Here is a 27,203-nt window from a genome sequence, read left to right as displayed (position 1 = left end):
AGTAATGGATGCACCCTCACACACTCTCACACACACACACACAAACACACATGATCTGTGAAGGTTTCATGCCCATGGAGGCATACACACACACACACACACACACACACACATATTTACGCTTGCACACACACAAACCCAATGAAAGTGCCAGGTCTGGAGAGGCCCTGCATATAGCCATTAATGGATGCACCCACACACACACACAAACACACCTCGGTACAGTAAGGTACAGTTCTAGCTCTGGCTTCACTTTGCTCTCAAATATGTCTGCTATGTTCAACAACACACAGCTGACCTGATTTCCTATCCTCTTCTCAGCAGAGAGAGAGAGAGAGAGGAGGAGGAGAGATGGAAAGAAAGAATGATTTGACAGGAGCAAGGATCGAAGTTGAAAAGAGTGTGTGTGTGTGTGTCCGTCGGCCCGTCTGTCTCTTCTTTCCAACCACCCTGTGAGAGAGGCGTTTGGTTTATTTTCTCTCCCCAGCGTGGTGAGATGATGCCAAGAGGGAGAGCGAGTTCTCTTCTCAGTTCAGAGGAAGGTGAGGAGGCGAGGAGGCTTGGACTAGTTTAGGAGACGGCGAGAATAAACCTGCTTTCTGCCTCTTTATAAATATTTACTGTATGACTCCTCTCGAAGCAGCTAGCTGGAGGTAAATTCCGGCTTTATGAAAGAGCGAAGTGGAGGGTTAAGGAGCGAGAGAGAGAATGAGAGATAGAACTGGAGAGTGAGAGGAGAGCGGCCATCGGTTTTGAATTCTGCTGTGTGAGCTGGTGCCAACCTGTGTGGAAAGCCCTCGTGTTCTGACATCTGATATTTCTCATGTCGCTATCCAAATCACACTCGTGGCTGGAGACACTGGAGATTTATGTGCGATTAGAGGGACAGAATAGTGAGAGAAGACAAAATAACACAGACCTGCACAAATAACACACCTGCACACACTTGTACCTGCATATTTAACCTTTGACATAATATAACCACATTTGTTGGAGGTAATAACAGGAGCAAGTGATCAGTGTGTGTACAAGTGCTTGTATGAATGCTACAGAATATATTAGATGGAAATGTGTGATATCGACCTAAAGAGGGGGGACATTTTTGAGAAGGGGAGGGAGGGGGACAGCGCAGAGAAAGAGAGAAAGTGGGAAACAGTTTTGGAGACTGATCTGACTGGTGGTCTGTCAACGCTTCACAGTGAACTTCCCACTATGTCCTTCTAGCCAACCAAACCACATCAGAATGTCCTAGCCCAACCAAACCACATCAGAATGTCCTAGCCCAACCAAACCACATCAGAATGTCCTAGCCCAACCAAACCACATCAGAATGTCCTAGCCCAACCAAACCACATCAGAATGTCCTAGCCCAACCAAACCACATCAGAATGTCCTAGCCCAACCAAACCACATCAGAATGTCCTAGCCCAACCAAACCACATCAGAATGTCCTAGCCCAACCAAACCATATCAGAATGTCCTAGCCCAACCAAACCACATCAGAATGTCCTAGCCCAACCAAACCACATCAGAATGTCCTAGCCCAACCAAACCACATCAGAATGTCCTAGCCCAACCAAACCACATCAGAATGTCCTAGCCCAACCAAACCACATCAGAATGTCCTTCTATGCTTCATATGCTATTATATGACTGGTTAAAACGTATGATACTATACGTCCTCAAAGTGTTATGATATGGAACGACCGCAATTCCATTCATGATGTAACCTAACATAACATATCATACTAAATTAAGTGTCACAGATTTACATACAGAATAATATGAATTGTTTGAGACCACATTGCATTTTCACATGCCTTGTCTAGACAAACTGTATTGAAGAGCTTTGTTGTTGAGGTTGTTGACTCAGTACAGTAAAGTGTCAAAGAAAGTGTTGGTGCAGCATGTTTATCACTTGACCATTAAGCCAAGATGATACAGCAATATATTCCAATCCTTAACATGAACATCTCCTAATCCATCTCAGAACCATTCTTGTGAGCACAATTTGTAGGAGCTTAATTTGACCACTCTTTTGTTGCTGAGAATTTTTAATTTTTACCTTTATTTATTTAGGCAAGTCAGTTAAGAACACATTCTTATTTTCAATGACGGCCTAGGAACAGTGGGTTAACTGCCTTGTTCAGGGGCAGAACGACAGATTTGTACCTTGTCAGCTCGGGGATTCGATCTTGCAACCTTTCGGTTACTTGGCCGACGCTCTAACCACAAGGCTACGCTGCCTCCCCAAATGCAGATCAGCTTTGTGATTTACATAAATTCCCTTAAAACCCACACTAACACATGGTTATATATCAGTATTGAACTTTTCATGTAGTCTACTTTTGGCCAGCCAATAGCCTAACCACTGATCAAGCAACATTATGCACTAAACATTCAAATCCTGTTGCTGCAGGATTATTTTTGCTGTGACAATATAGGTCAAATTAAGATCCTACGTCTGTAGCTGGGTTTTGAATCTTCCCATGCAAACTCCCCTTGGTGGGTGTGAGAGTTAATGTGGAGTTAATGTGTTAATGTGGAGACAGACAGAGAGAGTGGAACCACAGGAGGCTGCTGAGTGGAGGACAGCTCATAATAATGTCTGGAACAGAGCCAATTAAATGGTATCAAACACATGTATTTCATACCATTCCACCGATTCCGCTCCAGCCATTTAACACGAGCCCGTCCTCCCCAATTAAGATGCCACCAACTTCCTGTGATATACACTACCTCCGATCCTAGCCTTCTCTCACCTGCCAAAAGACCACCCATTCTATTGGCCACCTCACTTACTGTCCAACTTCCCTCCCTCCCTCCCTCCCTCCCTCCCTCCCTCCCTCCCTCCCTCCCTCCCTCCCTCCCTCCCTCCCTCCCTCCCTTCTGTTCAGACTCAGCTATTCTTTCCTTTCCTCTTTTCCCACTCTGTTAAGAATACACAGTCCTCCTCTTTGATCTGTCCATCTATAAGATGCCTCTGGAATGGAACAAATATTGACTCCATCTGACCCAGACAAATCCCTCCCTCCTCCCTCCTTCCCTTTCCAGCTCTTTCAATTCAATTCAAGGGGCTTTATTGGCATGGGAAACATATGTTTATGTTTCAAGTGAATATCAAGTGAACTAGATAAACAAAAGTGAAATAAACAATCAAAAGTGAACAGTAAATATTCCAAGAGAATAAAGACATTTCAAATATCATATTATGTCTATATACAGTGTTGTAACGATGTGCAAATAGTTAAAGTACAAAAGGGAAAATAAATAAATATGGGTTGTATTTACAATGGTGTTTGTTCTTCACTGGTTGCCCTTTTCTTGTTTCAACAGGTCACAAATCTTGCTGCTGTGATGACACACGGTGGTATTTCACCCAATAGATATGGGAGTTTATCAAAATTGGATTTATTTTCAAATTCTTTGTAAGTCTGTGTAATCTGAGGGAAATATGCATCTCTAATATGGTCATACATTTGGCAGGAGGTTAGGAAGTGCAGCTCAGTTTCCACCTCATTTTGTGGGCAGTGTGCACATAGCCTGTCTTCTCTTGAGAGCCAGGTTTGCCTATGGCGACCATTCTCAATAGCAGGGCTATGTTCACTGAGTCTGTACATAGTCAAAGCTTTCCTTAAGGTTGGGTCAGTTACAGTGGTCAGGTATTCTGCCACTGTGTACAGTCTGTTTAGGGCCAAATAGCATTCTAGTCCAGCTTGCTTAGGGGACTCTTCGCCAGGTTCATCTCTCTGTAGGTGATGACTTTGTTATGGAAGGTTTGGTAATGGCTTCCTTTTAGGTGGTTGTAGAATTTAACAGCTCTTTTCTGGATTTTAATTATTAACAGGTATCGGTCTAATTCTGCTCTGCATACATTATTTTGTGTTTTATGTGGTACACTGAGGATATTTTTGCAGAATTCTACATGCAGAGTCTCAAATTGGTGTCTTTCCCATTTTGTGAAATCTTGGTTGGTGAGCGGACCTCAGACCTCACAAACATAAAGGGCAATGGGTTCTATAACTGATTCAAGTATTTTTTGCCAGATCCTAATGGTATGTCAAATTTGATCTACCTTTTGATGGCATAGAATGCTCTCTCTCTCTCTCGCTCTGTCATTCATTCTTTCTCTACCCCCTCTTTGTCACTGTCTCCCCCTCTTTTACCCCTTTCTGCCTCCGCCCTCTAACGTTGGGCCCCTTTCTCTCTCTAATTCATTACCCCTTCTCTGTGTGTGTAGTATAGTATTAGGTCAGCCTTCCCCTGGGTAAAGGTTTATATAAGACTCTCCATGCCTGTTGATATGGCTGCCTGTCTAGACCTTGAGCCTCTCTCTCTCTCTCTCTCTCTCTCTCTCTCTCTCGCTCAATTCAACTCCAAGGGCTTTATTGACTTGGGAAACATGTTAACATTGCCAAAGCGAGTGAAATAGATAATAAACAAAAGTGAAATAAACAGTAAAAAATGTACAGTAAACATTACACTCACAAAAGTTCCAAAGGAATAGAGACATTTCAAATGTTTCTCTCTCTCTCTCTCTCTCTCTCTCTCTCTCTCTCTCTCTCTCTCTCTCTCTCTCTCTCTCTCTCTCTCTCTCTCTCTCTCTCTCTCTCTCTCTCTCTCTCTCTCTCTCTCTCTCTCTCTCTCTCTCTCTCTCTCTCTCTCTCTCTCTCTCTCTCTCTCAATTCAATTCAATTCAATTCAAGGGGCTTTATTGGCATGGGAAACATGTGTTAACATTGCCAAAGCAAGTGAGGTAGATAATATACAAAAGTGAAATAAACAATACACATTAACAGTAAACATTACACATACAGAAGTTTCAAAACAAAAAAGACATTACAAATGTCATATTATATATATACAGTGTTGTAACAATGTACAAATGGTTAAAGCACACAAGTTAAAATAAATAAGCATAAATATGGGTTGTATTTACAATGGTGTTTGTTCTTCACTGGTTGCCCTTTTCTTGTGGCAACAGGTCACAAATCTTGCTGCTGTGATGGCACACTGTGGAATTTCACCCAGTAGATATGGGAGTTTATCAAAATTGGATTTGTTTTCGAATTCTTTGTGGATCTGTGTAATCTGAGGGAAATATGTCTCTCTAATATGGTCATACATTGGGCAGGAGGTTAGGAAGTGCAGCTCAGTTTCCACCTCATTTTGTGGGCAGTGAGCACATAGCCTGTCTTCTCTTGAGAGCCATGTCTGCCTACGGCGGCCTTTCTCAATAGCAAGGCTATGCTCACTGAGTCTGTACATAGTCAAAGCTTTCCTTAAGTTTGGGTCAGTCACAGTGGTCAGGTATTCTGCCACTGTGTACTCTCTGTTTAGGGCCAAATAGCATTCTAGTTTGCTCTGTTTTTTTGTTAATTCTTTCCAATGTGTCAAGTAATTATCTTTTTGTTTTCTCATGATTTGGTTGGGTCTAATTGTGCTGTTGTCCTGGGGCTCTGTGGGGTGTGTTTGTGTTTGTGAACAGAGCCCTAGGACCAGCTTGCTTAGGGGACTCTTCTCCAGGTTCATCTCTCTGTAGGTGATGGCTTTGTTATGGAAGGTTTGGGAATCGCTTCCTTTTAGGTGGTTGTAGAATTTAACGGCTGTTTCTGGATTTTGATAATTAGTGGGTATCGGCCTAATTCTGCTCTGCATGCATTATTTGGTGTTCTACGTTGTACACGGAGGATATTTTTGCAGAATTCTGCATGCAGAGTCTCAATTTGGTGTTTGTCCCATTTTGTGAAATCTTGGTTGGTGAGCGGACCCCAGACCTCACAACCATAAAGGGCAATGGGCTCTATGACTGATTCAAGTATTTTTAGCCAGATCCTAATTGGTATGTTGAAATTTATGTTCCTTTTGATGGCATAGAATGCCCTTCTTGCCTTGTCTCTCAGGTCGTTCACAGCTCTGTGGAAGCTACCTGTGGTGCTGATGTTTAGGCCGAGGTATGTATAGTTTTTTGTGTGCTCTAGGGCAACGGTGTCTAGATGGAATTTGTGGTCCTGGCGACTGGACCTTTTTTGGAACACCATTATTTTGGTCTTACTGAGATTTACTGTCAGGGCCCAGGTCTGACAGAATCTGTGCAGAAAATCTAGGTGCTGCTGTAGGCCCTCCTTGGTTGGTGACAGAAGCACCAGATCATCAGCAAACAGTAGACATTTGACTTCGGATTCTAGTAGGGTGAGACCGGGTGCTGCAGACTGTTCTAGTGCCCGCGCCAATTCGTTGATATATATGTTGAAGAGGGTGGGGCTTAAGCTGCATCCCTGTCTCACCCCACGACCCTGTGTGAAGAAATGTGTATGTTTTTTGCCAATTTTAACCGCACACTTGTTGTTTGTGTACATGGATTTTATGATGTCGTATGTTTTACCCCCAACACCACTTTCCATCAATTTGTATAGCAGACCCTCATGCCAAATTGAGTCGAAGGCTTTTTTGAAATCAACAAAGCATGAGAAGACTTTGCCTTTGTTTTGGTTTGTTTGGTTGTCAATTAGGGTGTGTAGGGTGAATACATGGTCTGTTGTACGGTAATTTCTCTCTCTCTCTCTCTCTCTCTCTCTCTCTCTCTCTCTCCCTCTCTCTCTCCCTCTCTCTCTCCCTCTCTCCCTCTCTCTCTCTCTCTCTCTCTCTCTCTCTCTCTCTCTCTCTCTCTCTCTCTCTCTCTCTCTCTCTCTCTCTCTCTCTCTCTCTCTCTCTCTCAGAAAGCCTCATTAAACGCAGCACTCTGGCAATGAAAGGGTCAAGGATATGTGGCCAGAGTAAGAATGCCCGAGGTGTGTAGTGTCTATGTGTGTGGGTTGGTGTGTGAGGTAGCAAAGGGGTGCAGAGGTAGTTAGGGCGAGGGGGTTATTGTTCCCCTGGGGTGGAACTGCCCCGGACCACAGTGCTATTACTCACTACAGCCACCCGAGACAAATAACAGATCTACAGTTATATACAGCACACACACACACACACACCCTCTTGTGTGATATGGTGATTGCTTGCTAATCAGGGCTGTGTGGTTGGCTGTGCGTGTCCAACAGGTCCCACACTCTGGTTACTGCCTCTCAGATACAGGAAGAGGGATGGAGAGAAATAGAGAAGAGAGAGAATAATCCAGAGGAATATAGAAAAAGGGAGAAAGGGTCAGGAGGGTCAAGAGAGAGCGAGAACAAGAAAGAAAGGGAGAGCGATGGAGAAGGGCACACAGCACTGGAGAGATTACCATGGTGACCACACACACAACCTGTTGTTACTCTTTGATAATGGATCAGTTCTGTTGAGTATCAATACGACAGCAGGTCTTTCACACACTCTCTAATACAGTGTAGTTAGTTACAGTATAGGCTACATCCTGTGTGTGTGTGTGTGTGTGTGTGTGTGTGTGTGTGTGTGTGTGTGTGTGTGTGTGTGTGTGTGTGTGTGTGTGTGTGTGTGTGTGTGTGTGTGTGTGTGTGTGTGTGTGTGTGTGTGTGTTTATCCTCATCATTTCATACAACAGAATGTTAGTGTGACAGATGTAATCATAAGCCAGTTGTATAATGTGGTGCAGGCTTTAGATTGGTTTAGAGCAGTGTTTGATGTAGCTAATCTCCATCACCATCTCTGTACTGTAGTCATGTTGTGTTTCTGCTGGCCAAGAAAAGCACACTGTCCTCTGAGACCAGTAGCTCTGTGTTAGATCATACATACCCATACATCTCTCTCTCTCTCTCTCTCTCTCTCTCTCTCTCTCTCTCTCTCTCTCTCTCTCTCTCTCTCTCTCTCTCTCTCTCTCTCTCTCTCTCTCTCTCTCTCTCTCTCTCTCTCTCTCTCTCTCTCTCTCTCTCTCTCTCTCTCTCTCTCTCTCTCTCTCTCTCTCTCAATTCAATTCAATTCAAGGGGCTTTATTCTCTCTCTCTCTCTCTCTCTCCCTCCCTTCCCTCTCTCTCCCTTCCCTCTTCCCCTCTAGTGTTTAACTCATAAACCTGTGGCAAACGCAGCCGGAGGCAGTGACTATTCACCCAGGCCAGTCTTATCGGTGTTTGCAGACAACAAATAATGTCACTAAACTTAGTGCCGCGCCAGTTCCAGTTATGCTTTTGACCCGAAAATCATCGCCACCCCTCTGCTCCTCAACCGCTCCCCCGCCACTCTCTCTCTGATGTGGTACCGCGCGCGCTGCGCTTTGGGTCCACTTTTATTATCGCCCCTCCAGATTTAGAACGCACCGCGGTCAATGGCTTCCCTCGGGAACGCTCGCGCGCTGTACCATGTCGCTTCTATTCTTGATTAAACCGGTTATAAAAACGGGTTGGGACCGAAGCATGCCAATAACAAACACATCAGAACTAAAACATCCACAAAGACGGACATTTCAGAAGTTAATAACAATAAACTATGCGGGTGTGTCTGTTTGGTCTGTCGACTATTCTCATAAGATATTTGCATGATTGATACAGTTCTGTGGAAGGATTCAGCCCCCCTAGTTCCAATAGACCTACGTTTATAGTCAATGTTGTAAAACAATAGTCTTGAATTGTTTTTATTTAATTTATTGGCTCTAAAACAATAAGGGGGTTGCGGTCAGCGCCACGGGGTGCTACTGTCAGCGCTGCCAACTCTGAGCCCTGAGCAGTTGTCAACAATGAGTTGATGATTATTAGTGATCAGAACAAGTCTGTACAATAGAACATTCTTATAGAGGGTTGTTGTGCAACTCAGAAATCGGCTCTCGGTTACTCAATTATAGATTAGTCAGAGTGGTGCCCGCAGTTTGGTGTGTGCGTGTGTGATATGGAAGGGAGAGAGAGAGAGAACGATAAGAGAGAGAGAAACAGAGAGAGAGAGAGTTGTGTAATCTGTCCATTTTGTATCGCTCTTTTTCTCCCCTTCAGGCCCCCCGGCTGCCAGACGTCACACCAGTTTAAAACAAGGACAAAAAAAGTTGTCGGGTGAACGAGAGAAAAAAAACTCTGAAACCCTTCCCCGATCCGAATCCAGGGAGGAGTGGGTGAGTGTGACAGAACGAGGGGGACCGAGAGAGAGAGCACGCGAAGGAACCCTCTCTCACAACCACACAGAAGACACAACGATTGTTCTGTCTATCACCGAAAGGAACGGATAATAACTCACCCCGGGAATCAACAAAAACACATATACGGTGGTCAGAAAGTCGTTACCGGAGGGGGAATACTTCAGGGCGAGGCCACCGAGAGAATGCGTCTCAGGTTTCTGTGCAGGTAAATTGGGGGGACTCTACTGACCGATAAGCTGCTCCACGCTTTCATGTGTGCGAAAGGTTTCTAACCAAATTGTATTTCAGTGGCGATGTAGCCTACAGTAAGTGTAGTAGTGTACAGTAAGTATATGTTATCTACACGCATTTAAAACTGTTGAAAAGTCAACTGTTGTGAATAAAGATCCCGTGTGTGCTATAGCATATAGGTGAAGCGTACACGCGCATGTGTTGCGTTGCATGGGCACGATATGTAGAAGGAATTTTCCCTCGGGCTGGGGTTGAGGTTAAAACTCCCTATGTCTGGGCAGATTTAGTAACAGTTCCCACTCTCCCTCCCTGTCCACCCTCTCTCGCTCTCTCTCTCTCTCTATTCTACAATGTGCCACTGTAAAGAGAAACGTGGACGCGGGTAGGGGGTCGTTAATTCAGGCAGAGCGGATCTGTTGTGTCAGGCTGTGCGGGACCTTTGTCTGTGGTTTTGGGATAATTGTTTAGTCTAGTGTGGGCCTGGGGACTGTGGGGAGGGTTTCAGTCCGAGGGGAGACGGCGGCGGTACACACATTGGAGAAACTGCACCAGTCACAGCGGTCACATGTGGCCTGCGGATTTGTGATTGCGGTGATGTTATTGGATTGTGGTGTGTCTTCACAGTTCACACAATAATTGTGTTGGTGCATCTCAAATTATCTACTTTAGCCCAGTGCGCATGCGTCCGCGTCCTGAGTTTGTGGCTATATAAAAGCACTTTAAAGGAACCTATAATCATGTGACCAACATAAACCAACACCAAAGCCGCAGGCCCCTCTCTCCAAGTCTCAAACTATTGAAACAAATGTACATGATGAGTTGGGATTGCGAGTGATTGCGTTTGGATGTGGGCTTGTGTGTTTAAAGCCACAGGGTGTGGACAGGTGGGAGGAACAACACGGCTGATGTTTGGGCGCATTAGTTTGTTTGCACCTTCTCGGCGCGGTCAGATTGATTGAGATGTATGCCGCTGAACCGCTGCTGAACCGCCAGGTCAAATAAACAGTTATTCCTGAATTCACACGCGGCGCCGGGAAAAAACGACTCATAGTGTGCACCTCTAACATAGCAAGGTCAGGAACATTCGAAAGAATGTCAACTGAACTGCTGAGAGTTAGTTTTACAGTATGTCCTATAATGAAAGAAACATTACGCACGGTGCTTTTACTCATGATAGAACGTTTATTAAACAGCTACTAGACAGGCTCTGGACTGTTAGGGAAAGAGAAGTATGTGTTGACTATTAAATTATATCGTTTATGAAGCTACTGAAGCGTTTTGATAGTCTTAGGATATGAGGATATACAGTGCATCCCCATAATACATCCTCTGTTAGGAAAGTCATCATATCTGCTTCTGTTTACTAAACCCCTCTTCACTCTTCCTCTCTATCCCCCTCATCGTTTTATCTCCTCTCTCTCTCTCTTCCCTCCCCCTCTCTCAGGATTTATGTGCTGTGGGGTTTTGTGGCAGTCACATCCTCTCTGACCAAGGCTGAGAAGAAAAAGGTGAGTAGTGGTTTTACCATAGTGATGGTGATTCGAGGCGATTAGTGTCTGTAATCGTAGTTTAGGGTCCTGGTGGATTAGCCCATGAAAGCCTGTAGTGAGTGGTGCACCATCTCACTGTGTGAGCACCAGTGGTCATTTCTGGCGCCGGGTCAGTGGCCGTGAGTCAGTAATGGTCTCGGCTCTGTGGTAGCTGTGTTTTTGTGATGTCACTCATTACCCAAGTCCCCTGGTGGCGGAGTGGTCCTCTGACACAGAGACAGAGACAGGTGTGGCCGTTATTTGACCTATTGTAGCCCTGGACATGCTCAGAAATAAAACACACGCACGCACGCTCGCACGCACGCACGCACGCACGCACACACACACACACACACACACACACACACACACACACACACACACACACACACACACACACACACACACACACACACACACACACACACACACACACACACACACACATACACATTCTATGTCCATATACCTACTATTACATACACATACAGGCATGTACGCTCTTTCTCTCAGAGTGGTGGTGCGCAGACTCATGTTCTGGTTTTTGCTGAATGGAAACTTTTGTTCAGGTTCTTTCTCTAGCTGTTCTGCTAACCAGGCACAAACTCACACACACACACACACACACACACACACACACACACACACACACACACACACACACACACACACACACACACACACACACACACACACACACACACACACACACACACACACACACACACACACACACACACACACACACACACACACACACACACACACACACACACACACACAGAGAGCTCTGAGTTATGAAATGAGAAACATTTAAACAGATCCACAGAGGAACACATCAAAGCCTTGCCTGTTACACACGCACATGCACACATAGCACACTGCGTTCAGCATGCCAGGCCAGAGCTGGCTGTGCCACAGCACTTCCACAAGGCCATCCATCCATATTCCACACAGTTGATGATTTTATTCCTCAGTTCATAAAACTGCTTTAAAGCTACTGCCAGCATAAGTGAACTTAGCTTAGACGTCTTCTATTTCCTAGCCCGCTGAACAACATCCAGGGATTCTGGCACTGAAACTTTGACACCAATTGAAGGCAGATTTGCTCAGGCAGGGGCCAACAGAACTAGAGAGGCCTGTCTAGGAAACACTTGAATATGTTTGTTACATGTTTACTACATGTTTATCCAACAAGCTCTCACAGTCTCACGTCAGAATTAGACGTTCATCCATGTTTCTCAAACGTCAAACTTCAAAGATGTTCCAAACATCAAATTTCAAAGTGTTTAAGGGTAAGTTTATTTTTATTTTTAAAAATGTTTTATTAACCCATCCTCCATCCCCCCTCTTAGGAAGACAAACATATATATATATTTTTTACAGCTTTTCTGCTACGTATACATACATTTTACATATACATTTTACATACACATTTTTCATACACATTTTACATACAGTGGGGAGAACAAGTATTTGATACACTGCCGATTTTGCAGGTTTTCCTACTTACAAAGCATGTAGAGGTCTGTAATTTTTATCATAGGTACACTTCAACTGTGAGAGACGGAATCTAAAACAAAAATCCAGAAAATCACATTGTATGATTTTTAAGTAATTAATTTGCAAAAAATCAACAAAAAAAAATCATACAATGTGATTTTCTGGATTTTTGTTTTAGATTCCGTCTCTCACAGTTGAAGTGTACCTATGATAAAAATTACAGACCTCTACATGCTTTGTAAGTTTGAAAACCTGCAAAATCTGCAGTGTATCAAATACTTGTTCTCCCCACGGTACATGGTACTTTTATATAAAGCAATCATATAACAATAATACATTACCAAACAAAAATATCTTTAATCCCACCCCTCAGCCACTCTCAGCCCATCCCACCTATGACCCTCATTTGGTTTCCATGTGCCATATATTTTTCAATTGTGCTGTGATGTTTTACATACATTTTGAATCTTTCTAATTCTATAGTATCCACAGATTGTGAGCTAAAGATGAAAGCCTTTCCTACGAGTATTATTATGTTATTTATTGATTCAAAATCGCCCAAAACTGCTATTTGTAAGGTTAATTTTAAATGAATGTTGTGATTTTCTTCACCATTCCTGAACCTGTGACCAGAAACAAGCTACATAGGTGTCAGGTTTTGGCCAGGACTGTTCTGGTTTTGTCACTAGATGTCCCCATTGCACCTTTTTTGAACCTTTTGTTTTTTCCTTGCTCTTTTATTGTTTGCACCTGTAGGTCGTTCCCTTGTTTGTATTTAAACCCTGTGTGTTCCTCAGTTCTTTGCTCAGTGTTTGTAAGTTAGCACCCAGCCCCAGCCCAAGCCTTGTTCTGTAAATATATTTCTCTTATTGGATTTTCCAGAGGTTCTCTGGTTTAGTTCTTGTGTGTATTTTTGAGTAGTTTTTGGAGGTTTGTTTTTCTCTGCTGTTTTTACCACTTTGTGGAGTTTCTTTTGCATTTTTGAGGATTTCCATTTTGTGCCTCTTGGCTTTATTTTTGGACATTGTGGATTTAGATTCTTTGCCTGAAGTTTTTGTTCTTTTATTAAACCACCATCTCTAGAACTACTGTGTCTGCCTCATCTTCTGGGTTCTGCTGATTATTAGTGACTGTTTCTCGCACCGGGTCCTGACAATAGGGGCAATACCAGAATAAATTATGTAGTAATTCTGTCTCATCGCAGCAAAATCTACAGAGCTGAGATTGTTGTATGCCCCATATATATACCATTCTGTTGGTGGCAAGAATTTTGTATAATAATTTAAATTGAAAAACTTGAAGTGTTGTATTTTGTACCAGTTCATAAACCATGTGCCGTGGAATCGGTACATCTAAATCTCTTCCCATTTATTTTGCTACCTGTATGGCACAGCTGTCAACATTTTTGTTCTCAAATGAAACTGGTATATTTTCTATTTATGCCAGTTCCTTTCAGCCAATTTGTATCTTTAATTTATGGCAAGCAAACAAGTTTCCTACCTTCTCCCTTTTCCACTTGCCTCCTCCATATTTGTGGTAATGCTGCAATCAGTTGGTTGTAAGTTTGGATTGAGCAAACATTCCCCCCCAAAAAAATCCATAAAGAATGTGTTTTTATTCATCAGTATATTAGAGTTTAACCATAACATTTGTTGTAATATTTGTTCTATCTTTTCTGGAGGATAAAACTGAAATTGTAACCAGCTTTGTATGGCTTGTTTAAGAAAGGGCGATACTTTAACCTGTCTAGGACCCCCCCCCCCCCACTGAAAAGCCAGGGCGCGAAATTCAAAAAAAATATTTTTTTAAAATATTTAACTTTCACACATTAACAAGTCCAATACAGCTAATGAAAGATACAGATCGTGTGAATCCAGCCAACATGTCCGATTTTTAAAATGTTTTACAGGGAAGACACAATATGTAAATCTATTAGGTAAACACCTTAGCAAAAGAGACCATTTTTTCTTTGTCCACCAACGCCACTAGCTATCACCAATTCGGCTAAACTAAGATATTGATAGCCACTAACCAAGAAAAAACCTCCTCAGATGACAGTCTGATAACATATTTATGGTATAGGATAGGTTTTGTTAGAAAAATGTGAATATTTCAGGTAGATATCATAGTTTACAATTGCACCCACCGTCACAAATCGACTAGAATAAATAGATAGAGCAACGTGTCTTACCTAATTACTAATCATAAAACATTTCGTAAAAATACACAGCATACACTAATCGAAAGACACAGATCCTGTGAATACAGACAATATTTCAGATTTTCTAAGTGTCTTACAGCGAAAACACAATAAATCGTTATATTAGCATACCACATATGCAAACGTTACCCCAGCATTGATTCTAGCCAAAGAGCGCGATAACGTCAACATCGCCAAAAGATATTAATTTTTTCACTAACCTTCTCAGAATTCTTCAGATGACACTCCTGTAACATCATATTACAACATACATATACAGTTTGTTCGAAAATGTGGATATTTAGCCACCAAAATCGTGGTTATACAATGAGAAAAGTAGCCGAGCTGGTCAGAAAATGCCGTGCGCCATATTAGACAGTGATCTAGTCGTATACATAAATACTCATAAACGTGACTAAAAAATATAGGGTGGACAGCGATTGATAGACAATTTAATTCTTAATACAATCGCGGAATTACATTTTTTAAATTATCCTTACTTTTCAATACAGTTTGCGCCAAGCGAAGCTACGTCAAAAAAGATGGCGTCCTAAGCCACTAACATTTTTCGACAGAAACACGATTTATCATAATAAATTGTTCCTACTTTGAGCTGTTCTTCCATCAGAATCTTGGGCAAAGAATCCTTTCTTGGGTCTAATCGTCTTTTGGTCGAAAGCTGTCCTCTTGCCATGCAGAAATGCACATTGCGTTCGGCATGAACTGGAACGGTGCCCAGAGATTCACAGTGGCTCAGAAATAAATGTCCCAAAATCGCACTAAACGGATATAAATTGCTATAAAACGCTTTAAATTAACTACCTTATGATGTTTTTAACTCCTATAACGAGTAAAAATATGACCGGAGAAATATAACAGGCTACACTAATGCTTGGAAAAACAGTAGGTCGGTATCCTCCGCGCGCATGACGCACCTAGAAAAGAGGTCCTACCTACAGGATTTTTTCATTTATAGTGGCTGTGATTGGGCAATCGATACCGTTCAAAGCGTCATCACGTAAAGGCATCCAGGGGAAGACGTAAGCAGTGTCCGTATACTCATAGGAATAACAGTGGCCTTAAAACTGACTCCAGAACAGGGGCCAAAATGTGTGAAATCTGACTCCATGTCAGGGAAATTGCTGTAGAATGAGTTCTGTTCCACTTAGAGACAAAATTTCAACGGCTATAGAAACTATAGACTGTTTTCTATCCAATAATAATAATAATATGCATATTGTACGATCAAGAAGTTTGTAGGAAGCCGTTTCAAAAATTACACGATTTCCATAAATAGTGACAACAGCACCCCCTAGCCTTAACAGGTTTTAAACAAAATGTAATTTTCAATTACAGAAAATGACAGCTTTTTGGAAATAAGAAGTTGTAATCTGTATAAAGGCAAAAAGGCAATTTTTGAACAAAGGATGAACCTTTCTTAATAATCTACTGGAGAACCATTTTGGGTCTTAATATAACTTATGTATGAGTAAAGCTTTTAGTGAGAGGTTTAAAGCTTTAATATTTAATAATTTTAGCCCCCCAAACTCATATTAATTATATACATAAGCACATTTAATTTTGTTTGGCTTAGCATTCCAAATAAAATGTTATATTTTTTGCTCATATGATTTAAAAAACGACTCGTCTGGAGTAGGCAGCGCCATTCGTAAGTAAGTAAACTGTGATAGGACCAAAGAGTTAATCAATGTGATTTTTCCATAAATAGACAAGTGTTTACCTCTCCATGGTTGCAGAATCTTATCTATTTTTGCTATCTTTTTATTGAAATTGATTGTGGTAAGTTCATTTATATTTTTGGAGTTGTGAATACGAAGTATGTCTAATTCACCATCCGCCCATTTTATTGGTAAACTACAAGGTAGTGTAAACACTGTGTCTTTTAACGATCCAATATGTAATATGGTACACTTGTCATAATTAAGTTTTAGTCCAGAGAGGCTAGAAAAGTGATCAAGATCTTCATTGAAACTGTGCAGGGATCCAGATTGCGGACTTAAGAAAAATCTTGAGTCATCGGCATACATTGACACTTGTTTTTATCCCCTGGATTTCTAACTCCTTGATGTTCTTGTTGGATCTAATTTTAATAGCTAGCATTTCAATGGACATAATAAATAGATATGGAGACAACGGACAGCCTTGTTTTACTCCTCTTAAAAGCTCAATACTCTCTGAGAAGTAACCATTATTTACTATTTTACGTCTGGGGTTGCTGTACATGACTTTTAACCCATCATATAAGAGATTCACAGAATATAAAGTAATCCAGGCATTTATATATACATTCTAGTTGTTCTTTATCAAACGCCGTTTAAAAATCTGCTATGAAGACCAGACCTGGTATCTTTGATGTTCCATAATGTTCAATTGTTTCAAGTAATTGTCGTATATTATCTCAAATATATCATCCAAACCTGTCTGGCCAGGATGAACAATATCTGGTAAAACCTTTTTATTCTATGTGCTATGCATTTCACCAGGATTTTTGGTGCCTCCAGTTTTTTAAATGGACTGGATCTTTATACTAACCACCACGGTCCTGTTTTAGTAGTAATGAAATCAGACCTTCTTGTTGAGTACCTGAACGTCTACAAATTAAAAATATGCTAATAATGGAGTAATTAAAACATGTTAATAACGGATCTTTGAGTACATCAAAAAAGGTCTGATATACCTCTACTGGTATACCTTCAAGCCCTGGTGTTTTTCCAGACTGAAAATATTTAATTGTGTCAAAAAGTTCCTCTTCTGTAAGTTGGCCTTCACACAGGTCTTTCTGTAAATGTGTTAATTTTACATTATTATTATTAGGATATAAAGCTTTACAGTTAACATCATTCAGTGGAAATGGAGGAGACTGAAAAGAAAACATTATGCTTAAAATATTTAATATACCAAATATAATTTGGTGAATCATGGATGACTCCATAATTTGTAACGAGTTTCTGTAAATTATTTTTGGTAACATTTCTATGATAAAGATTCAAGAAAACACTTGTGCATTTTTCACCATTTTCTATCCAATTCGCTTTATTCTTGTAAAACATTACACTTGATCGTTCTTGAATAAGTACCTCCTATTCTTTTTGTTTTTTCTCTAACCAATTTTGTGCCTCTTTAGGCATTAACTTCTCTGGGATAGGTGGGACGGTAGCGTCCCACTTGGCCAAAATCCAGGAAAAATGTAGCGCGCCAAATTCAAATATATTACTATAAAAATCAATCTTTCATGAAATCACACATGAAAAACACCAAATTAAAGCTACACATGTTGTGAATCCAGCCAACATGTCTGATTTCAAAAAGGATTTACGGGGAAAGCACACCAAACAATGATGTTAGCTCAGTACATAGCCACAGAAAAACACAGCCATTTTCCCAGCAAAAGATAGTAGTCACAAAAAGCAGAAATAGAGATAAAATTAATCACTAACCTTTGATGATCTTCATCAGATGACACTCATAGGACATCATGTTACACAATACATTTATGTTTTGTTCGATAATGTGCATATTTATATCCACAAATCTCGGTTTACATTGGCGCCGAGTTCAGAAATGCCTCTAAAATATCCGGAGTAATTGCAGAGAGCCACGTCAAATAACAGAAATACTCATCATAAACTTTGATGAAAGATACATGTTTTACACAGAATTAAAGATACACTTGTTCTTAATGCAACCGCTGTGTCAGATTTAAAAAAAACTTTACGTAAAAAGCACACCATGCAATAATCTGAGACAGCGCTCAGATTTAACAACATTTCTCCGCCATGTTGGAGTCACTAGAAATACGAAATTACATCATAAATATTCCCTTACCTTTGATTATGTTCATAAGAATGCACTGCCAGGAATCCTAGTTCCACAATAAATCGTTGTTTTGTTCGATAATGTCCATTACTTATGTCCAATTAGCTACTTTTGCTAGCATGTGTAGTACACGTGTCCAAACGCTCGCGCAGATGCAGGCAAACGTCGGACGAAAACTTCAAAAAGTTATATTACAAGTCGAATAAATTGGTCAAACTTAGTAGAGAATCAATCTTCAGGATGTTGTTATCATATATATCCAATAACGTTCCAACCGGAGCATTCCTTCATGTCTGTATAAGTAATGGAACGCAAGGAGATATCATGAGGAAAGCGCGTGAGCAAGAATTGGCAATCTGCCAGACCAATGACTGAGACACCTCCCATCCGGCCCCACTTCACACTAGAGGCTTCATTCAGCGTTCTACAGACTGTTGACATCTAGTGGAAGGCGTAGGAAGTGCAAACAGATCCATATATTACAGGGAATTGAATAGGCGATGACTTTAACATCGACCAGTCTCAGAATTCTCACTTCCTGTTTGGATTTTTCCTCAGATTTTTGCCTGCCATATGAGTTCTGTTATACTCACAGACATCATTCAAACAGTTTAAGAAACTTCAGAGTGTTTTCTATCCAATCGTAATAACAATATGCATATATTAGCATCTGGGACAGAGTAGGAGGCAGTTCACTATGGGCACGCAATTCATTCAAAAGTGAAAATGCTGCCCCCTATATCAAAGAAGTTAACTCTGCATTTTTAAGGTTAGGGTTACGTTTAGGAATTAACTCAGAAATCTTAAGGTTAGGCATGAACTCTGAATGGTTAAGGTAAGGGTTAAGGTTTGGGATAGACTTAAAACAAAAACTTCAAAAACAACTTTCCATCCACCATCCCTGTCCGCAACACCCTTGAATGTAACAGCACCCTTGAATGTAACAGCACTCACTGTTGCCCCTAGTGGCTGGTTCCCACATCATCTCCCAACATCCTCAGACATGGATGGACGTCTAGTGACCTGGCTGGTTTATCATATGTTTGATGTGTTCTTGTGTGTGTGTGTGTTCGTGTTCCAGGCGACGGGCAGAAGATCTCGGCAGGTGGACAATAGTCCGGAGGGGGTGTGGTCTGCCTGGGAGGAGTGGTCAGGATGTTCTCAGAGCTGTGGAGTGGGCGTGTCACAGAGAACCAGAAAGTGTGAAGCCCCTCCCCGTCCCCTAACTCCTCCCCTCTCCCACTCTCCTCCAAACTGGGGAGGTTCATCGTTCCTCCCAGGGAGGGCCGGGGGTCCCAACCATGGCTCTGTCATCTCCGCCATGCGCCCCTTCTACCCCCCTCATTACTCTAGCAACCAGCCATCCCAGTACGGGGGAGGAGGTGGGGGAGGGACAGAGAGACAGCCAGCCCCCTTCTATCCCCCCTCACTCCCATCATCCAATCAGAACCCAGGACTGTCTCTCTATCGGGACACTCCTATAGGAGGAGGGGCAGGAGCTGTGCCAGCGCAGTCCTCCAATCCCACGTCTCCCCTCTATCGCCCGGAATTCTCATCACCCAATCAGGAGCCAGGTTCTGTTTACCGCTCCCCCTCATTTCCTGCCCCCCCATCCAGCTACAGCCAACCAGCACAGGCCGCCCGCCGGCCAGCCAATCCTGGAACAGGGAGGGCGGGAGGAAGTGGGAGCAGAAGGTCAGTGTTGCCCAATAGGGGGGCTCTGCCTGCTAGTAGGTGAGTATGATTGGATGATGGTGTTGGCAAGGAAACTGTTTACTGTAGATGTTGTTTTAGACGTCATGTAAATGTTAAGACGTTGTTGTTAAGGTGTTAGTAGTATGAGTTGAGTCATTCGGTTGATGTGAGTCATGGTAGTGTGAGTTGCTGTGCCATTAGATCACTAGTTCTGCTCAATATCATGACCTCCATACAGATAGACTCCTTAGGGCTCTCACTCTCGTGTGCTCTGCCTCTAACTCTCACTGTAGGCTGTAAGCTGTTGGCTCCAGTTGTGGAGAATGTCAATCATTTTAAGAGCAGATAAGAGTTCTGTCATCATGTGTAATATTTCCCTGTTTAAATCTCTCTCTCTCTCTCTCTCTCTCTCTCTCTCTCTCTCTCTCTCTCTCTCTCTCTCTCTCTCTCTCTCTCTCTCTCTCTCTCTCTCTCTCGCTCTCTTACTCTCGCTCTCTCTCTCTCTCAGGTCCTCTTCTATCCGTCCGGGTCAGTTTGGTTACGGCAGGGTTCCCTTCTCTCTGCCATTACACCGGCAGGCCCGCCACACTGAGCATGGCAATGCTACCATAGCAACCCTGGTACTAGAGACCGAGGGGCAGGAGGGAACTGTTGTTAACATTGACCAAATGGACAGATCCGGAGAAGAGAAGAGGAGGGGAGAGAAGGAGAGGGAGGGAGGCAAAAACCACAAAGGGAATAGGGGAGAGAGGGAGCATGAGAGGAGAGAGGAGGAAAGGAAGACAGAGGGGGAGAGTACGGAGTCACCTGTCGCTAAGGCGTTAATAACGACAACTATAGCTAAACCAGAAAGGAATGGACAGAGGGACACGGACACTCACAGACAGATGGACAGACAGAGACAAGCTGCTGCGGAGCGAGGGAGGGAGAGAGGGAGAGAAAGAGAGAGAGTGCCATCGACACTTCCTCACTCACACAGGCCATCTCCCTTCCAGCCCAACCACGACAGAATCATTGACAGACGCGCCCCTCCTCCCCTCCCCCCTCTGCCTCACCCCTACTCCCCCTCTCTCTCTCACCCCTACTCCCCCCCTCTCCACCGCTCCTCCCCCCAGCACAGCGAGAGAGAGTCCCCCTATGGGTTCAACCCTCAGCTCCAATCCCCTCACCCTGGACCCCCCCAACCCAACATCTACCCCCTGCAACATCAGCAGCACCAATACCCCCTGGCCGAGGGGGAGACAGGGGGACAGAGATTACCCCCCCAGAACTACAGGTGTTCGGGAGCAGAGCATGAGTATCGTCGGTGCTTCTCACAGGTAAGAGCAGATGCCTTGGGTCTTGAAATGCCTCAGTTCCTGTATGAGTGTATAGTTAGTAACACCAGTAGTTAACTAGGAGGTGGTTCCTGTATGAGTGTATAGTTAGTAACACCAGTAGTTAACTTCTACCGATTCAGAAACCCGGATCCGGGAGCACCCCCCACCCCCCCCACTGATTAGCATCGCTAGCATAGCGTCACAATTAAATAGTAGCATCTAAATATCATTAAATCACAAGTCCAAGACACCAAATGAAAGATACAGATCTTGTGAATAAAGCCACCATTTCAGATTTTTAAAATGTTTTACAGGGAAGACAAAATATGTAAATCTATTAGCTAACCACGTTAGCAAAAGACACCACTTTTCTAACTCCATCAGTTTCTTACTCCATCAGGTGCTATCACCAATTCGACCAAATAAAGATATAAATAGCCACTAACCAAGAAAAAACTTCATCAGATGATAGTCTGATAACATATTTATTGTATAGCATAGGTTTTGTTAGAAAAATGTGCATATTTCAGGTATAAATCATAGTTTGCCATTGCAGCCACCATCACAAATCTCACCAAAGCGACTAGAATTACTACAGAGAGCAACGTGTATTACCAATTTACTCATCATAAAACATTTCTTAAAAATACACAGCGCATAGCAATGGAAAGACACAGATCTTGTGAATTCAGACAACATTTCAGATTTTCCAGCGAAAACACAATAAATCGTTATATTAGCATACCACATATGCAAACGTTACCCGAGCATTGATTCAAGCCAAAGAGAGCGATATCGTTATCATCGCCAAAATATATTAATTTTTTCACTAACCTTCTCAGAATTCTTCCGATGACACTCCTGTAACATCATATTACAACATACATATAGAGTTTGTTCGAAAATGTGCATATTTAGCCACAAAAAAACGTGGTTATACAATGAGAATAGTAGCCAACCTGGGCCGAAAACGTCGGCCGCCATCTTTGACAGTGATCTAGTCTAATGCATAACTAATCATAAACTTTACTAAAAAATATAGGGTGGACAGCAATCGAAAGACAAATTAGTTCTTAATGCAATCGCTGAATTACATTTCTAAAATTATCCTTACTGTGCAATACAGGGTTCGCCAAGCGAAGCTACCCCAAAGAAAATGGCGGAATATGCGTTTAACATTTTTCTACAGAACAACGATTTATCATCATAAATAGTTCTTACTATGAGCTGATCTTCCATCAGAATCTTGGGCAATGTATCCTTTCTCGGGTCTAATCGTCTTTTGGTCGAAAGATGTCCTCTTGTCCCGTCGAAATGGCCACTAACGTTCGACCGGTACTGGAAACGTGCCCAGCGCTTCAAAGTGCACCACAAAGAAATGCCTCAAAATCGCACTAAACGGATATAAATTGCTATAAAACGGTTTAAATTAACTACCTTATGATGTTTTTAACACCTATAACGAGTAAAAACATGACCGGCGATATATAAGTGGCTAAACCAAAGCTTGGAAGGAGGCCAGTCCCGACGTCCATCGTGCGTCAGGCGCAGGAAGAAAAGAAAGCTACTTCCGCCTTGTGCTCTTTTATACAGGCCCTGATTGCGCAATCGACTCCATTCAAATTGTCACCTCTTACTGACATCTAGAGGAAGGCGTGGGCAGTGTTTGTATCCTCATAGCATTTACAGGGACATTAAAACTGACCTGGGACCAGAGGCCAAGATTTCTGAAATCTCACTCCCTGTCAGGAAAAGTGCTGTAGAATGAGTTCTGTTCCACTCAGAGACATAATTCAAACGGCTATAGAAACTAGAGAGTGTTTTCTATCCAATAATAACAATAATATGCATATTGTACGAGCAAGAATTGAGTACTAGGCAGTTTAATCTGGAGACCAAATTTATGCTAATGCGAAACAGCACCCCCTATACTCGCAAGAAGTTAACTAGGAGGAGGTTCCTGTATGAGTGTATAGTTAGTAACACCAGTAGTTAACTAGGAGCTGGTTCCTGTATGAGTGTATAGTTAGTAACACCAGTAGTTAACTAGGAGCTGGTTCCTGTATGAGTGTATAGTTAGTAACACCAGTAGTTAACTAGGAGCTGGTTCCTGTATGAGTGTAGAGTTAGTAACACCAGTAGTTAACTAGGAGCTGGTTCCTGTATGAGTGTATAGTTAGTAACACCAGTAGTTAACTAGGAGGTGGTTCCTGTATGAGTGTATAGTTAGTAACACCAGTAGTTAACTAGGAGCTGGTTCCTGTATGAGTGTATAGTTAGTAACACCAGTAGTTAACTAGGAGGTGGTTCCTGTATGAGTGTATAGTTAGTAACACCAGTAGTTAACTAGGAGCTGGTTCCTGTATGAGTGTATAGTTAGTAACACCAGTAGTTAACTAGGAGGAGGTTCCTGTATGAGTGTATAGTTAGTAACACCAGTAGTTAACTAGGAGGAGGTTCCTGTATGAGTGTATAGTTAGTAACACCAGTAGTTAACTAGGAGGTGGTTCCTGTATGAGTGTATAGTTAGTAACACCAGTAGTTAACTAGGAGGTGGTTCCTGTATGAGTGTATAGTTAGTAACACCAGTAGTTAACTAGGAGGTGGTTCCTGTATGAGTGTATAGTTAGTAACACCAGTAGTTAACTAGGAGGTGGTTCCTGTATGAGTGTATAGTTAGTAACACCAATAGTTAACTAGGAGGTGGTTCCTGTATGAGTGTATAGTTAGTAACACCAGTAGTTAACTAGGATGAGGTTCCTGTATGAGTGTAGAGTTAGTAACACCAGTAGTTAACTAGGATGAGGTTCCTGTATGAGTGTATAGTTAGTAACACCAGTAGTTAACTAGGAGGTGGTTCCTGTATGAGTGTATAGTTAGTAACACCAGTAGTTAACTAGGAGGTGGTTCCTGTATGAGTGTATAGTTAGTAACACCAGTAGTTAACTAGGAGGTGGTTCCTGTATGAGTGTATAGTTAGTAACACCAGTAGTTAACTAGGAGGAGGTTCCTGTATGAGTGTAGAGTTAGTAACACCAGTAGTTAACTAGGAGGTGGTTCCTGTATGAGTGTAGAGTTAGTAACACCAGTAGTTAACTAGGAGGTGGTTCCTGTATGAGTGTAGAGTTAGTAACACCAGTAGTTAACTAGGAGGTGGTTCCTGTATGAGTGTATAGTTAGTAACACCAGTAGTTAACTAGGAGGTGGTTCCTGTATGAGTGTATAGTTAGTAACACCAGTAGTTAACTAGGAGGTGGTTCCTGTATGAGTGTATAGTTAGTAACACCAGTAGTTAACTAGGAGGTGGTTCCTGTATGAGTGTATAGTTAGTAACACCAGTAGTTAACTAGGAGGTGGTTCCTGTATGAGTGTATAGTTAGTAACACCAGTAGTTAACTAGGAGGTGGTTCCTGTATGAGTGTAGAGTTAGTAACACCAGTAGTTAACTAGGAGGTGTTTCCTGTATGAGTGTATAGTTAGTAACACCAGTAGTTAACTAGGAGCTGGTTCCTGTATGAGTTAAGAGTTAGTAATACCAGTAGTTAACTAGGAGGTGGTTCCTGTATGAGTGTATAGTTAGTAACACCAGTAGTTAACTAGGAGGTGGTTACTGTATGAGTGTATAGTTAGTAATACCAGTAGTTAACTAGGAGCTGGTTCCTGTATGAGTGTATAGTTAGTAACACCAGTAGTTAACTAGGAGGAGGTTCCTGTATGAGTGTAGAGTTAGTAACACCAGTAGTTAACTAGGAGGAGGTTCCTGTATGAGTGTATAGTTAGTAACACCAGTAGTTAACTAGGATGAGGTTCCTGTATGAGTGTATAGTTAGTAACACCAGTAGTTAACTAGGAGCTGGTTCCTGTATGAGTGTATAGTTAGTAACACCAGTAGTTAACTAGGAGGTGGTTCCTGTATGAGTGTATAGTTAGTAACACCAGTAGTTAACTAGGAGCTGGTTCCTGTATGAGTGTATAGTTAGTAACACCAGTAGTTAACTAGGAGCTGGTTCCTGTATGAGTGTATAGTTAGTAACACCAGTAGTTAACTAGGAGGTGGTTCCTGTATGAGTGTATAGTTAGTAACACCAGTAGTTAACTAGCAGGTGATTCCTGTATGAGTGTATAGTTAGTAACACCAGTAGTTAACTAGGGGGTGGTTCCTGTATGAGTGTATAGTTAGTAACACCAGTAGTTAACTAGGAGGAGGTTCCTGTATGAGTGTAGAGTTAGTAACACCAGTAGTTAACTAGGAGGTGGTTCCTGTATGAGTGTATAGTTAGTAACACCAGTAGTTAACTAGGAGGTGGTTCCTGTATGAGTGTAGAGTTAGTAACACCAGTAGTTAACTAGGAGGTGATTCCTGTATGAGTGTAGAGTTAGTAACACCAGTAGTTAACTAGGAGGTGGTTCCTGTATGAGTGTAGAGTTAGTAACACCAGTAGTTAACTAGGAGCTGGTTCCTGTATGAGTGTAGAGTTAGTAACACCAGTAGTTAACTAGGAGGTGGTTCCTGTATGAGTGTAGAGTTAGTAACACCAGTAGTTAACTAGGAGGAGGTTCCTGTATGAGTGTAGAGTTAGTAACACCAGTAGTTAACTAGGAGGTGGTTCCTGTATGAGTGTATAGTTAGTAACACCAGTAGTTAACTAGGAGGTGGTTCCTGTATGAGTGTAGAGTTAGTAACACCAGTAGTTAACTAGGAGGTGGTTCCTGTATGAGTGTATAGTTAGTAATACCAGTAGTTAACTAGGAGGTGGTTCCTGTCTGAGTGTATAGTTAGTAACACCAGTAGTTAACTAGGAGGTGGTTCCTGTATGAGTGTATAGTTAGTAACACCAGTAGTTAACTAGCAGGTGGTTCCTGTATGAGTGTAGAGTTAGTAACACCAGTAGTTAACTAGGAGGTGGTTCCTGTATGAGTGTAGAGTTAGTAACACCAGTAGTTAACTAGGAGGTGGTTCCTGTATGAGTGTAGAGTTAGTAATACCAGTAGTTAACTAGGAGGTGGTTCCTGTATGAGTGTATAGTTAGTAACACCAGTAGTTAACTAGGAGCTGGTTCTTGTATGAGTGTATAGTTAGTAACACCAGTAGTTAACTAGGAGGTGGTTCCTGTATGAGTGTATAGTTAGTAACACCAGTAGTTAACTAGGAGGTGGTTCCTGTATGAGTGTATAGTTAGTAATACCAGTAGTTAACTAGGAGGTGGTTCCTGTCTGAGTGTATAGTTAGTAACACCAGTAGTTAACTAGGAGGTGGTTCCTGTATGAGTGTATAGTTAGTAACACCAGTAGTTAACTAGGGGGTGGTTCCTGTATGAGTGTAGAGTTAGTAACACCAGTAGTTAACTAGGAGGTGGTTCCTGTATGAGTGTAGAGTTAGTAACACCAGTAGTTAACTAGCAGGTGATTCCTGTATGAGTGTATAGTTAGTAACACCAGTAGTTAACTAGGAGCTGGTTCTTGTATGAGTGTATAGTTAGTAACACCAGTAGTTAACTAGGAGGTGGTTCCTGTATGAGTGTATAGTTAGTAACACCAGTAGTTAACTAGGAGGTGGTTCCTGTATGAGTGTATAGTTAGTAATACCAGTAGTTAACTAGGAGGTGGTTCCTGTCTGAGTGTATAGTTAGTAACACCAGTAGTTAACTAGGAGGTGGTTCCTGTATGAGTGTATAGTTAGTAACACCAGTAGTTAACTAGGGGGTGGTTCCTGTATGAGTGTATAGTTAGTAACACCAGTAGTTAACTAGGAGGTGATTCCTGTATGAGTGTAGAGTTAGTAACACCAGTAGTTAACTAGGAGGTGGTTCCTGTACGAGTGTAGAGTTAGTAACACCAGTAGTTAACTAGGAGGTGGTTCCTGTATGAGTGTA

General features: G+C 42.1%; 1 protein-coding gene across 1 annotated transcript in view; it reads left to right on the top strand.

Moving 5' to 3' along the window:
* The first annotated feature begins 9,198 nt into the window (after window positions 1–9,198).
* Window positions 9,199–27,203, top strand: part of LOC120037517 — a 70,983-nt gene continuing 52,978 nt past the window's right edge. Inside the window, exons 1-6 of the mRNA XM_038983549.1 lie at window positions 9,199–9,221; window positions 10,692–10,755; window positions 19,398–19,698; window positions 19,934–20,011; window positions 20,305–20,336; window positions 21,127–21,330. Of these exons, the coding sequence (XP_038839477.1) occupies window positions 9,199–9,221; window positions 10,692–10,755; window positions 19,398–19,698; window positions 19,934–20,011; window positions 20,305–20,336; window positions 21,127–21,330 (702 nt within the window). The remainder of the gene's footprint in view (window positions 9,222–10,691; window positions 10,756–19,397; window positions 19,699–19,933; window positions 20,012–20,304; window positions 20,337–21,126; window positions 21,331–27,203) is intronic.

Source organism: Salvelinus namaycush, unplaced genomic scaffold (genome assembly GCF_016432855.1).
Source record: "Salvelinus namaycush isolate Seneca unplaced genomic scaffold, SaNama_1.0 Scaffold174, whole genome shotgun sequence".
Classification (NCBI taxonomy): domain Eukaryota; kingdom Metazoa; phylum Chordata; class Actinopteri; order Salmoniformes; family Salmonidae; genus Salvelinus; species Salvelinus namaycush.
Note: the sequence above shows the minus strand (reverse complement) of the source record. Positions and strands in the feature narration are given on the sequence as shown.